The 14,607-nt window shown below is 41.1% G+C and overlaps 1 protein-coding gene across 5 annotated transcripts in view; it reads left to right on the top strand.

Annotated features, from left to right (window-relative positions):
- The window catches only part of DLC1 (DLC1 Rho GTPase activating protein), a 256,678-nt gene extending 251,997 nt beyond the window's left edge, over nt 1-4,681 (top strand). For all 5 annotated transcript variants that reach the window (XM_068680392.1, XM_068680391.1, XM_068680390.1 and 2 more), the window contains 4 exons: nt 626-847; nt 1,551-1,768; nt 1,941-2,114; nt 2,737-4,681. In XM_068680392.1, coding sequence (XP_068536493.1) covers nt 626-847; nt 1,551-1,768; nt 1,941-2,114; nt 2,737-2,857 — 735 coding nt within the window. In that variant the 3' untranslated portion in view covers nt 2,858-4,681. The remainder of the gene's footprint in view (nt 1-625; nt 848-1,550; nt 1,769-1,940; nt 2,115-2,736) is intronic.
- The last annotated feature ends 9,926 nt before the right edge of the window (nt 4,682-14,607 follow it).

Genomic DNA, 14,607 nt, shown 5'->3' with positions numbered 1-14,607 from the left:
CATCAAATCTTTTCAGAGCCCACAACTGAAGGCATGCCTGTCTCTCTTCTTGCAGCTGACAGCTGGCCTCTCCTTCAGTCAATCTGCAGGATAAGTTTTGCTATGGGAATGCGTCTGAGTTGTGGAGCAAAGAGGGGATACACCACAGAAAAACTAAAAAACAAAAGACACACTGTAACTGAGGGACTAATCTGTGTCAAATCAAGGTCACAAAGACACAGACTTTGATATTTCTTCACATTGACTGTTTGACCTGACAAATAAATCTTTTAGAATACCATTTGCATACTAGATCAGGTAACTTACAGATATAATTCCACAGGCATACCTACACATAAACCTCTCTAGGCATCTCCTTTTCTACCAATGGATGTGACTACTGCCAACTTCAGAGTGAAGGAAGTAGGCAGTGAGCATCTTATCAACAGGAGAGTGCTGCAGTCTCAAGATGGTGTTTAAAAAGAAAAATGAAAGAGTAACTGCATGTTAAAGCACGTGTTAATGCACATATCCCACAGCTTGCAAACTAGTGTACCCATCTTACAGTGACTGTGAAGCTGCTAGGCTAACTCTGGGATTTGGGGGGAGAGCTGCAAGAGGATGATTTTTCCTTGTCACCCCTCAGATACCCGAAGAAATGAGCCGGGGCCGGAACTCGTACACAGAGCAGGACCTGCGCCCCCTCAGCCTGGAGGAGCTCAGGGGCAACAGCAGCACCACAGAGCCCTCCGACTACCACTGCTACCTCCAGGACTGCGTGGATGATTTGCTGAAGGAAATGAAGGAGAAGTTTAAAGGCTGGGTCAGCTGTTCCACCTCAGAGCAAGCAGAACTGGCCTACAAGAAGGTATGCATCCTGTACCGCTGTCTGCTGCTCTGGTTTTTAGCTTATCTTCCCTTAATACAAGCCACCTTTCGACGTGGGATATTACAGAAGGATATCACACCTTTATTTTGTGGATAGATTTAAGAAAAAATAATGATCTTTTGACATAGTTGTGCACTGTCTAAAAACAACATGTCTTTCAGCAGTAGTCAGAGAACGTGCATTGAATTGAGTTGTTGTGTTTATGCAGCCCAGGAATGCTCACTGCGTTGCATTTACACGCCCTCACTCACTCGTGCAAAGCCTTGACAGGCTGACTGAAGCCTCCAAGCACTTTCGTTATGCAGGCAGCAGGAATGAAGTTTCTCTGCTCTAATCTCGCACAGTTCAGAGCTAGAGAAGGGAGAAGTGTTTCATTGAAATTTGAGCTAGGATACTTTAAAAAATTAATTTGGAAAACGAGGGCATTTTTCTGCAGCATCACAATTTAATAGCAGTTCATGCTGGAGAATGTAACTATAATGTAAAAACCATTTGGAAGTCAGTGTGCAGATGCCTTTGGCTATTACGAAAACAACCTCAGTCTGAACTTTACGACAGCCTTAGTACAATATATGTGTATATTTCTGTGTCTATGTTTGTGTATTTAATTTGCTGTGTTTATCCAATAATATAAAATGTAGAGAAAATGTAGAACTGAGGACTCTGTGCTGATTTTCCCCAGGCATGTGAAGGACCCCCACTCCGGTTATGGAAAACTACCATCGAAATCGCTGCCACACCAGAGGAAGTTTTAAATCGTTTACTTAAGGAGCAGCATCTTTGGGATGAAGATCTTATAGATTCAAAAGTAATCGAACCTTTGGATAGCCAGACGGATATCTACCAATATGTCCAGAACAGCATGGCACCTCATCCAGCCAGGGACTTTGTAGTCTTAAGGTAAGATTTTTATATGCTGTAGTTTTATTATCTCCCCCCAGCAACCTTGCTTTCAGAATAGCAAGCAAGTTGTGTAGGTAAAAATCTATTTATGTATGATTTAAAGTTTATTAGATGTTTGAATTCCTGTTTTTCAAAGATGAGACTTTTTTTTTCTTCTTTTTTTTCATAGAACATGGAGAACAAACTTCCCTAAAGGAGCTTGTGTGCTTTTAGCAACTTCAGTGGATCATGACCGTGCTCCAGTGGCAGGTGTCAGAGTCAATGTGCTCCTGTCTAGGTATCTGATTGAGCCCTGCGGGTCAGGAAAATCTAAGCTTACCTACATGTGCAGAATTGATTTAAGGTATGAATTTCCATTTTGTCCTTTTGCAACAGTAAATTGTCTTTGAGAGTGCAAAACTTTGACAGTTCACAAGACTACAGCTTAGGCAGTAGTACATAGTTTTCAAATGCATTCACACAGGACTCTGAGATGTCATAAAATAGAATCATGCAATATCTGAGTTGGAAGGGACCCACAAGGATCAAAATTGCCTTCAGTGCATGTCTAACAGTGGGGATGGTTTGCTACATTAGAAGCTCCTGATATGTGCACCACCACAGGTATTGGTATTATAATCCCTTCATTGGGGTATAATTGGTATTATAATCCTTCATCTAACGGATGTATTCAGATGCAAGGACTTGTTAACTTTAATGAGAAGTTAGTAAAGCAGACCAAGCTCTCAAAAACTTAAAAAAAAAAACTTTTTCCTCACCGCAGCAGATTTATTTTTGAGCAAATCTGTGTATTAGTAAGGCTGAGCTGAGCAGTAAGCAGTAATAAAGAGAGATATAAAGTAATAAAGAGTAATAAATTCCCAGTCAGGAATTTAACCAAGTAGATATATATTTGATTCTGACTAAGAAAATGCGTGCAATGTTACTGATACTTGTTTCTTCTTTCCTTTTTCTCCACCCATCAGGGGCCACATGCCAGACTGGTACACCAAGTCTTTTGGACACTTGTGTGCATCTGAAGTAGTTAAGATACGAGACTCTTTCACTCATCAGAGTCTTGAGAGCAAGGAAGTAAAATCCAGGTGACTACTGAAGAGGAACAGCCGTGCGCTCCACACCTCAGCAGCACAGATATTACCCAAAACTGAGGCTCATCTGCTGCAGACCATCTGAAAGTCATGTCATGAAGGGATGACAGCATGAGAACTTGACTGTGAGCATTACTATAGGACTGTGGCCATACCATACACTTTAAAGCTGCTTCCTGTCTGTGTAAGGCCTATAGTGTAGGCCTCGACTGGAATACATAGGAGGACTGTGCAAAGAAATAAGTATTGTACTATTAGATGGGTTGATTTGCTTCTGAGAAGCAAAATTCTTTAAATGCAAAATATATTATGAAATATGGTGAAGGCTCATCATTCCCATGTGAAATACTTAGCTTTATGTACATACCCATGTCATTTTATGTGTAGTGCGTTGAGGGACTGGTGTATCCACTGGAATAGTTGGTACTCTTCAATGTGTTCTCACTGAGATAAGCAAAGAAAGGTTTGCACAGAGATTAAAGTGTGAATGAGTGTGTTGATGGTTGAAAGGATAGCAGAAGTTGAATTTGAAATGTGTCTGGTACACTGATAGGCAGCCAGGATGGATTTTAGTATACTGGATACAGTTGAACCTAGAATTTGACTCCTCCGTGGACCACGAGTTGCCATCCTTCCCATTTGCCAGTTCTGCGTTTTCCTCAGCTCTAACGTATTTAAAACACCTACGCAGATATTACAATAGGCTTGCTCTGGTTAGTGTTCACTCCTTATCCAGATGATCTTTTGGGAGTGATTAGCAATTCTATAGCAATTTTAAGTAAATATATTTCCAAGCAACACTGCAGCTTAGAACTGAAATGCTTATGCAATGGTCAGGAGAGCCAGTAATGTCCGTTGCTATATTGCCAAAAAACGTTTGTTGCTTTTACTCCTATCTGTGTTAACTATGTGTTTTAATGAGCTTTTATATATTTTACTGTCTTTTAACATTCAAGAGTAAAAAGTAAATACTGGAGTCCTGGTGTTGGGATGTGGCAGGACTCCTGCAGCAGCAGGCAGAGTGTGGTGGGTGGGAAGGGAGGATTTGTAAGAGTTTGTTCCCTTTCTCTCTCTACGTTGCTTGTTTTCCTATAGCTGCACATTAATGTGAACAGACCTGAATGCTAGCAATTTGGAGGGTTGTATTTGGGGGCAGAGGAAGGTGGGACATTTTTTTTCTTTTGTTTTTGTTTGTTTTTAAACCCTTTGGGATGTTCTCCCCTCTGCGACAATCAAACTACATGAACTGTAGGAAGTCTTGAGGTCCTCTGGAAAGGTGTCTTTCTGTAGGTTTTACTGTAAATGTAAGGATTTGCTTTCGAGGTGCAGTATTAAGTGATAAATGTATTTTGTGGCTAGGGTATGAATGAGTTGCAAGATGGAATTTTGACTGAGACTTTGTTACCATTGTCAGTATTATTTTAAGCTTTTTGAAGAAGATTTTTTTATTATGGCAAATAATGTAGTACTTCCAGTAACAATGTTCCTCATGAGTAGGAAAGCCTTGTATATTCTTCTACATCAAACACTTTTGAATTTGTAAAATTGTATGTTGTACATACCATTCTATTGTAAACATGTATACTTGCCCACAGTGTACTGTCAAACATAGATAAAGCATGATAAAGATTATTTAAAATATACCTGTATTTATACCTCAGATATTCTTTTTGGGTTTTTGTACCTCAAGTATGTTTTCTATTGTAAATGTGCTTTACATGACTATGATCTAAGTGAGAGAAAGGAAGATGTTTAACTTGCTATAGATGTCTGTACAGAATATACTCAATAAGTGCACTATTAAATGTTTAAAATTGGAAAAGTGTAATATTTTTATTTTTTTGTATCCTTCCTTCCCCTTTCATGTCTACAGCCTGTTTCTGAGAGCAGAACCAGCAGAACCAACACCCTCAATGATTTCTCCAGTCTTTTCTGAACTCCACTGCATCCCCTGGCCTAGGCTCAAAGCCTGTAAAGGGTAGTTCACACCAACAGGAGTCACTTCGAGATGGCATAGTAAGATGCTCTTAGGTGTTTTAAGGAACTCTGTGTTTTGTCAAGACTTTGAGAATGATAGGTTAAAGGGAAAACCTTCCTTGGTGAGACCTATTTGGGAAAGTTTGCTGTCTTCACATATCAATAACTGACCTGCACCTACATCTTAACTTCCAGCCTGTGTTTTTCCACAATAGGCCTCTTGTATTTAATGAACTGTAGGCACCAGGGTGCAGCTTCATGTAGGTTGTTAACATGACTAGCAAAATACATCAAGATAATTTAAAAAATAGCAATCAGTAACCTAAAGAAATTGATATTTTTAAAGAAAATTGATGAACGACAAAAGAGTCTTTAATTTCAGAGGTCTATTTTGTATTGGGGTGGTACATGTACTTTATCTGGCTTTTCATGGTTGTTAAGAAAGGCAACTTTGATTGCCATCAATTCTATAGATACTGCTGGAAAATCCCAAGCTCCTCTGCCCTCTCCCAGACCACTATTTTTGATTGCTAAAGGCAGTTACCAGCACAATTTTAAAAGTTTTGGAAGACATGCCTGCCTCCATGATGGTGGACAGCTGGACAAAAATGGTCCCTGGTCAACAGATTTGTGTGCTTCAAAGCAGAAGGAAACCTGTTTTTCTACTGTTGTATAGAAACATACTCTTGGATTTAACAGGAAGCAAAGTAAACTACTTGATAAACAGGTGCTGAAAAACAATTCACCACTTTCCTATTTCTTACAGTGAAAAAGTGGGCAGGGAGATTTCTGCAGTCACAGGTTCTCATAAAAAAGTAAAATAAAATACAAGTGTGAAAGTAATTGGAGAAAGTGAAATGAGGCCAAAGAGAAGGCCAGGAGGATATACAAACAACTGACTAAGGTGAAAAATTGAGCCAAAGACAGCTGTTAATTCAAGCAACTTTAGAAAGTTTTTAAAGTCTTAGCCAACAGAAATATAATTTGGGCATCTGAAAGAGGATTTTGATTTGCGAGGCTTGTCTGACACAGTCACTGGAATGAGACTGCTACTTTTCAGTTAGCAACGCCATCGTACTCTTTCTCTACCTGAGCATCCTGAAGTCCAGATCACTGTCAGTTCCCCCTCTTCTGTTGCAGGAGCAGTGAGACAGGCTGCTTCACAGGCTGGTAAAAAAATAAACCCCTTGCTGTCATTGCACTGCTTCTCACACACCGAAGTGTCTTTTAGAGAAAGACTGATAAGGGACTGGAATTTCTTTGGCTGTTATGGGATCTCTTTTTCTTGTCAAGTCAATACTAAAAATAAAATAAAATAACTTTTTTTGTTGTTTTTTTAAGCCATATCTTAATTCACAGTCCTGGATCCTTGGAGCAAGAAGAGCAAGGACATATCCAAAGTCATCATTATAAAGAAAAATAATTTTTTGAGCACACTAATGCACTGCATAGTCTTCAGGTCCTTTAATACTCTGCATTCTGTTTAAAACGTGCTTAGGTTACTTTCAAATTTCCATTTACCTAAATGTCTAAAACATAAGTTAATTTTGACTTACCCAAATAGCTTCAAGCTCCTGAAAGTTCTGGATATTTTGGGGAATCTTTTTGCAGATGTCCACGGTGCAGTTGGACAATTTAAGTCAAATTTCTGTGTCTGTGTTTCTTGCCAGGTGTCCCTCACACTGGCTCTTGCTTGGACAGCCCCTGCATGAAGTAGCACTTGCTGCAGGGTGAGCACAGGCTGGGTCCCTGTTCATTTCTGGCAGATTGCTGGTGTAGCCGATGGCACGCAGGGAGTCCCACATGTGGCAGGGCTCCAGCCTGCTGAGTGCTTCCTAACATTGATATTCAGAACTGCTTTCTAAAAAAATTAAATGGGAAAAGTCATCTTTTTGCTGTCACTCATTTCTCATCATTCCTCAAGTATTGCACCCCACAGTTAAATATTTATGAAGCCATAAATAATCACTGGCAATGCCATTAACACACACAAAGTCTGGGACCAAAGTGAAACTTAGAAATGATTCACAACAGTACCACCAAGACCTTAGAGCAAGCAGGAACTACTACATATCCACAACAGTCTGTGCAAGGGTGTAGTCAGTATGCAACCCATGCAATCCATGACTCTATAATCAAGGCTACATAATAAAAGGTAGATACTTTTTTCTTAATGCATATGAAAATGAAATGTTACACACAGATCTTCCTGCTGAGTGCTGGAAGCAAAGTGCCCTACGATCATATGAAATCAGGATAATGGTTTAATAGACCAATGCATTAAATTCACAAAGGCAAAATGCCAATTCCTTCTTGTTATACCATAACTCGTCAATACAGCCATTGACCGCACCCATTATACAAGGAAATATTTCAGAAAAAATTACTTTTGGGTATTTCTCATCTGTCAGTCCAGAGCTATTTCATTTTTTCTAGGGAAAAAAAAGAAAAGTATCAACATCTAAAATGATGACTAGAGATGAAGTGCTGGTCTTACTCTTGCTGATAATATGCAGTTTTGCATCTGTGCTTCTTTTGCATTGAGCACTATCCCAGGCACTTCAGGCTTGCTCAATTTCCCCTACCCTCCCTACCACCCTACTCTATTTTCCTGATTGCCTGAGGCTTCCAGAGTGCTTGCAAGAAATGAATTTCCAAGCTGAGGCCACGGACTGTAAAGAGCAGTGAAGGATGGGAAAGGATTCAAAGAAGAAAAAAAATCTATCAAAAGAGATTAAGGCATTGAAGGGGTACATTTATACAGAAAGATTCAATACACATAATCTGGCCACTAGACAAGAGCGATGTAGTAAATGTCTACTCGCACTGGAAGGTCATAAAAACACAGAGGAAGAGTTCAGACAGGCTGAGTGGGTGTACAAGTTGGGATAAAAATTTCTTAATGGAAAATCTGAGGCAGAAGGAAAGGAAAAGACATTTTCCACACAGCAAGAGGTCTTTGAGGCTGTGGGACAATTTCTCCCTGAGAAGCAAGAGCATAAGTCATTTAAAGCGTCACAGGCTAATACCCTGGAATCGTTCTTGTGCTAATTTCCATAAAGCACCATGAACACCTAAAAGAAATCCTCTCATCATCATTTGACATGATTACAGGATTTACAGACCACTGGTTTCCATCTGCAAGTGTCAGGTAATGCTGCCCTCCCAAGTAGGAAACAACATGGTGTCAAAACCAAAGTCACCATGAAGTAAACCAATTAGTTTGGAAGTTGCTAATGAGCAAGTCTTTCTGTACAAGTTACATTGGAGGCTGTGGCTTGCAGTGTGCTTATGTTTTGCAGAAGTGACTCTTTGTTTTAATAAGATACAATGCCTACGTGATACGAGTCAAGAACATGAAGATTGGCATGGGACATGGTAGGTCTGGTTGGTGGTTGGATGATCTTGAAGGTCTTGTTCATCCTAAATAAACCTATGATTCGGTGGGAACATTGCCTGAGAACTGGGACAGTCTTTTGTTTTTCTAACATTTACTTGCAACCCAGCCCAATTAGGAAGCTCTGCTAGCATGCTTTGTTCATACCCACTACAGGCTGGGGAGCTCACACTGAGCCACGCAGGCAGAAGGTGCCATCCTACCCTGATTTATTCAGGGCTGAACAGAAATCTTCCCCTGTGGCTCAGCTTAGTGGGATGGTGCATGCACAGCAACTAGAAAGAGGGAGTCTGTCCCTCTCTGTAATGCTCTCCTTCCTGCAGTCTGGTAGCAAGGGAGAGGAAAGGTGAACGAGGTGGGGTAGGTGTGGGAAAAGGAGCTAAAATCAGCTCTTTTTAAAGTCAGCAGGAAGACCCAAAACTAATAATCACAATCTCCCTAGAACAGTGGGTATTAAATCCATTATTCCATAGGCTCGATCTTTGGTTTTGTTATTAAAAGGAGAAGAAAAAGCCTATCAGTAGGTGTGTAGCCTTCTCCAGACACAAGTCTCCATTAGCTCAAATATAAAAGAGTGATGTGATGGGTCTGAACACCATCGTTGCTTCTTACCCATTTCTTAAGACTTTGTAATACTAAAAAGGGAGAAGTCCCCTAGGAGCAGAATTCTTCCTGCCATCCCCACATTAAAAGAGTATTGCTATTCCAAAAATCAAATATAAAGAAGCTGTGTTAAAAGTGCCAGTACAATTGAATTATATTCCTCATGTTCCAGGGAGCTAAATTAAATAACATTTTCCATGATATGACAGCCAGCCTCCACAAGTTGTTGAGATAAGCCAGTTGCAAGAATGAATGCAGGGTGGTAGAGCAGAGATGGTAAAGGTTTGAGGGGGCTTGGGCCTCAATTATTGGAGAAGCTGGAAGACCACTAGCAAGTGAAATGAGAATTTGAGGAAAATGTGGCTTCAGTTAAATCACTTGAATGTCACTTTAGGAAACTGATACCTTTTAAATAAGCCAGCTAGTAGCAAAAACAGATCACGTTCATAGCACAGCCCAGACTAAGATGGTGTGCAGAGTGTCAGCAATAGCAGAGGGGCTCTTCTAAAAGGAAGATGAGGAGCCAGTTGGCCAAACATTGCTGACATTTCTAGCATCCCATTAAGCGGTACAGCAGTCTGGAATATCTATTCATAACAAACCACAGGTCACCTGGTCAGAGTTCTCCATTGTTTCAAGAAAACAGTTCAATGAATATAAATTTAGGTCAGGGCATTGTTGTGATCTGATTAAACACATAACCTTCTGCTAAACCCTAGTTTAAGTTTATGGAAACACAGAGCATGTCCAGTGAAGTCCCTATAGGCCACCTTTTTCCCACTTGGGAAAGTTGTACAACTGCACATATGTTTAGAAGTCCATTTAAAAATTTAAAATGTAGAGAGACTAAAATCTTTATCTTTCCTCTGTCATTTAGTCTCAAGCAGTATTTATGTACTCGTTCCATTTCTCTAAGTACCTGCCAGCACAACAACATTACAACAGAATCTCTGAAGAGTACCCATGGGGTTTTCAGTAGTCTATAGGAATGTATTTTCTGTTGGAATATAAAAAGGTTTTATGGAACTTTGCAGTGTATGCCCTTAACATTTCTACAATGTATAGTCCTTACGAGCACTGCCAACAGGATAGAAATTCATAATGAGGCCTTTGTCACTTTGTTTATCAGCTGGGGCTTCTAAAGCATACAACAAGTAATAAAGCATTCAGTAATGATGATACAAATACTAATCCAAATTAATTTTGAATATCCCATCTACGTGGTGTACCTACAAAGCTAGAATTAAATTAAAAGCACTACTTAAGTAAAGGAAAGAAATAGTGAAATTTTGCAACCCATGTACAATTTTGTTCACCAGCAGATATCAGTGAAAATTGTTTTGTAGTGCACTGAAAAACAATTTTGAAAACCTTATTAGTCTTTCTTGAAGAGAGAAGGAGGCCCATTGAGGTAATGTGTCTGGAAAACAGCACCTGCTCTCCCTCTACATAGTCATTACACGGCTAATACCTAACACCTGGGAGGAGCACATGCCAAATACTGAAATGAGAAATCCTACCTCTGTGCCACACTCCTCATTGGATCATATGCTACATGCGGCATAGAAACACATATTTCTGACGGCGTTGTAAAAGTATTCAATTAAATTGCAAATAAACTACATTTAGAAGGGGGCATAACTGCTCATGGATTCCAGGACTGCAAGTGCTCAGCAGCACTGATGTTACAAACTGCTTGGTCTTCAGCCTCCCTGATTTGGCTTTGGAAGCCTCAGCAAACACAGTAAAATATGTCTGGAGGCCTTTTAGCAATGACCTCGAGCAAGTAGAAAAGTAGAGACGTTTTCTTGTTTATTCCTGAGTGCCTGAACCATAGTCTAAATAGATATATATAAAAATATTTAATATACACACATATTATATATAAATATTATATTTTATATAATATATAAATATTATATATACTAATATAAAACATTATATATATATATATAATATATATATAATATATATATATTTGATCTCTTCCCCTTTCCAATCTACAAGAATACATGTGTGTTAAAATAGAATCCAACTTCTAGGTAGAACACATGCCTCACAGTGTTAGATATGACCTGCATCAGGCCGAAGAGTTACCAAACTACATTCAATTATCAGACTTACCGGACCAGGGACAGAGAAAACACAGGGCCTCAGACATCTTCCTGGATAAGGCAGGACAGATGAGGGCAGGGATCACCATCCATGGCAGTGATCCAGTTCAGAGGCCCCGCCACTGAGAGCTGCAGGGATTTCAGCAGGCCCATCATGGCTAACAGGCTGTTACCACCTATTTGAGAAAAACACAAGCAACTGGCAGGCCTGGGAGAGTTTGAAGCATCTAAAGTTTTAGACTTGGATAGAACCACCCTAACCCCTTATTTAGTGCTTGGGGCAGAGCCCAGAAGCATGGCAGCAGAGCTACACCAAGTCATCTCAGGAACGAAGGCAACACAAGCTGATTCCTGGAAAGGTCACCCATCAGCTCTGCTACAGCAGTAATTATGTTCAGATCATCATTAACGCTTGTCACTCACTATTTAAGTCTTCAGAGGTGGTGGTTTGTTTTAGAGTTGTTTTTTTTCAGACATCAGAGACAAATATACTTACGGAAGTTCCTCCTCCTTTTTTCATGCTTCAGTTTCTGCATTAGCCACTAGTTTCTTGGGCTTGCCTATGACCACATTCTTCACAGGAGGCCTCAGGAGGGTTCCTTTGCTGTGTTCTGAAGTGGTTTGCAATGGTCACTGCCAGAGATAGGGCTGGTCTGAGCTGATGGGCAGCATGACCTGGGACAGGACATGATAAATATTGTGCTCCCGTTTGCAATGCAGTGTGCACAAAGACTGCTTTTCCTTTTAATTTCTTGATAACTTATATACATATTTATTTATTTACCATTTATACACCATATGTTTACTGATTTAGAAGTTTGGGGTTGGTTTTTTTTTTTTTTTTGAGTCTTTGTGCAACTTTTTTATTTAAGCTTCTTTCCTGTGCCTCCTCTTCCTCTTTGCTAAATGGCTAAAACAGTTTCCAGAGCCGGGTGCTCCATGCAGTGGTTTTCTGACTTCTGTTGAAAGAGCTGCTGCCAAATTTTATAAAGAATGTTCCCCGGGGCACAGGGGGGCGGGAAGTATCCTTCATGGCCTCTGTTTTCTTCCCATATTGTTTAACAAACAAGCAAGCTGCTCCGCAGTCACTCTGACCCCTATTTAGACACATCCCTTTCAGGCAGCGACACAAATGCACTAGGAAGGAAGTGCCGTCACGGCCCTTAGAAAAGATGGAGGGACATAAAGGCAAACATTGTGTAGCTAAACAAACAGGCTTGCTCTTCTCTGTCCCTCTCTTCTGCCCAGTTCTTACAGGAACCATTCCCAGGGGTTTGGGCACTCAAAACTCCAGTATTTCCCAGGTTTTGCAGCACTCGGTTCCCCACCAGCTCCTGTTCCTACTGCTCTGCCACACATTCCCGAGTTAAACATGAATGAGTAACCCCATTTATTAGCATAAATGGGAACCCAGCCCAGGCTCCAGGCTTAAGCCCGTCCCTTGGTCTGGTTTCCCAGGTGGACCTCCTGTCCTGCTGTGCCTCAGTTTCCCTACTTAGACTTATCCAGCTCTTCAAGGCATAAAAAAAATACATTTTTTGCTTCAGTAATCATGAGTAAAAACTTCAGGTTTTACAAGAAATTGGAACAAAAATACCTAGAGGCCAAGCTGAGAAGGTTGCCTTTGAGGTGCTTCTTGCCTATGCACAACTGCAAAGGATTTCTAAATCAAATTAATTTTGATAGACAAGAGATGAAACAGATGTGCTATTAACCCCATTGAGAAGCTCAAGTATAAAGGTAAAGGTTTGGGAGCTACAGATGCAACTATAATATTTGAAAAACAACCTCGATATCACATGATAATCACAGGAACGAGTTGTGACATGTCAGAGCCCACAAACCTCGTTTAAAAAATGCTTAAATGCACCAGTGTAAAGAAAGAAAATACAGTAATTCAGTAGATTATGAGGGTGTTTTTAAAAGTATTTCCCCATTTCTTTGTTAACTTCTATTCACAGTCATCCCAGCTTGATGAAACCACAGGTGGATGTTTACCTCAGAGCAGTTACTGAGCCTGAAGGCAGCAGGTGGCAGCAGGAGGAGGGCCCAAGGCTGAGCCCCTCGGGCCTCTGTGGGTGCCCTCTGCCCATCAGGGCTGTCACAGCATACCAACCCTCAGGGCTGCTTCCCAACAGCCAAAAGAAGGCAGGGGAGGTTTAGGTTGGAAAATAGGAGACATTTCTTCTCAGAAAGAGCAGTCAGGCACTGGAACAGGTTGCCCAGGGAGGTGGTGGAGTCACCGTCCCTGGGGGTGTTCAAGGAAAGGTTGGGCCCGGTGCTTGGGGAGGTGGTCTAGTGGGTGACATTGGTGGTAGGGGATGGTTGGACCAGATGATCTGGACGTCTTTCCCAACCATAATGACTCTGTGATGCTAAGGGAAACCCCACTGCCAACAAAGCCCTGGCCTGTCTGCAAGAGCGCAGTCCTGTTTGCAGTCTCCACTCAGGCCCTGCAGCCAGCCCAGCCCAGGTTTCTTGACTTTGTTTAAAACTTGCACAGGAGAGCAGCCCAAGCATTTGTGGAGGATTTGTCGAGAGCATTGCTCTGCCCTCGCTGTGCAGGAGAGCAGACAGAAAGCAGAGCAGAGTCTGGTCGTCATCAGGCACAGACAGCGATACGTGCACATCTGTGCCTGAGGAACCACCCATCACTGCTGATGGATGGCATCGCGTCCAGTGAACTCCATAAAGAGATAAGGCCTGGTACATTTTGGTTATCAGCTGTGCCCAGATTTGCACTGCTTAAAAAAAAAAAAAAAAAAAAAAAAAAAAAAAAAAAAGAGGGGGGAAATAACATATTTAGGAAAATCAGATTAATATTTTATACCTATTATCATGATATCCGGGGATCATAAGCTAAGATAAACTAAGATACATCCTGTCTGAAGTTGTTTCAAGTCATGAAACAAAGAATAGGCTAATAGGCTACAGGACGATCATTGTAAGGAAATGTTTTTTAGGGTGCTCCTCCTTTGGGCTTACCACTCTAAAAATACTATTTTTATTCTTTAACTGTTGATCAAGCATGGTTTATGTGATTTCAAGAGGTACAAGTCACAAACCAGCAAAAACCCCCCAAAGCTTCCAAATCACACAAATAAATAAATAAATAAATAAATTTCCAGTTCACCTCCGTAAAACATTGCAGCTGCAGGCAGAAGGCTGAGCAGCAATGGCTCCTGAAATCACTTGCTGCCACAGCCCTGATGTTTTCTACATCGGCATGTTTTGTCCTTTTAGATCCTGTGAGCTCTCTTTTTGGGACAGTTTCCTGCTGCTTGTGTGCTTTGCCTGTTCGTGATGATCCTTGCAGGGCCTGCACTGCAGCTGGTCCAGGCTCAGTCCTTGGTACCTCACCCTTCTCCTGCCCCTGCCCCAGAGTGATGCAAAACCTTCCACAGACACTCGCACAGCTCAGTCTAGGTGGCCTCGATTGCTTATAGATTGGATCGTGTTTAGAAGTACTTGGAGGTAAGGGGCCTGTCATCACCCTCTTGGAAAGCTCGAGTTCCCCACAGCCATCCTCTCCCCTGAAATGCAAGAGTTTCTGCTAAAGGGAGAATTACCCAGAAGTTTCCCTGGCTGGGACAAGAGAACTCGACCAGAACTTGATCAGAAATTATATATAAGCCTTGCTAGTTACTCTCAAGCACA

Source organism: Anas acuta, chromosome 4 (genome assembly GCF_963932015.1).
Source record: "Anas acuta chromosome 4, bAnaAcu1.1, whole genome shotgun sequence".
NCBI classification, from domain to species: Eukaryota; Metazoa; Chordata; class Aves; order Anseriformes; family Anatidae; genus Anas; species Anas acuta.
Note: the sequence above shows the minus strand (reverse complement) of the source record. Positions and strands in the feature narration are given on the sequence as shown.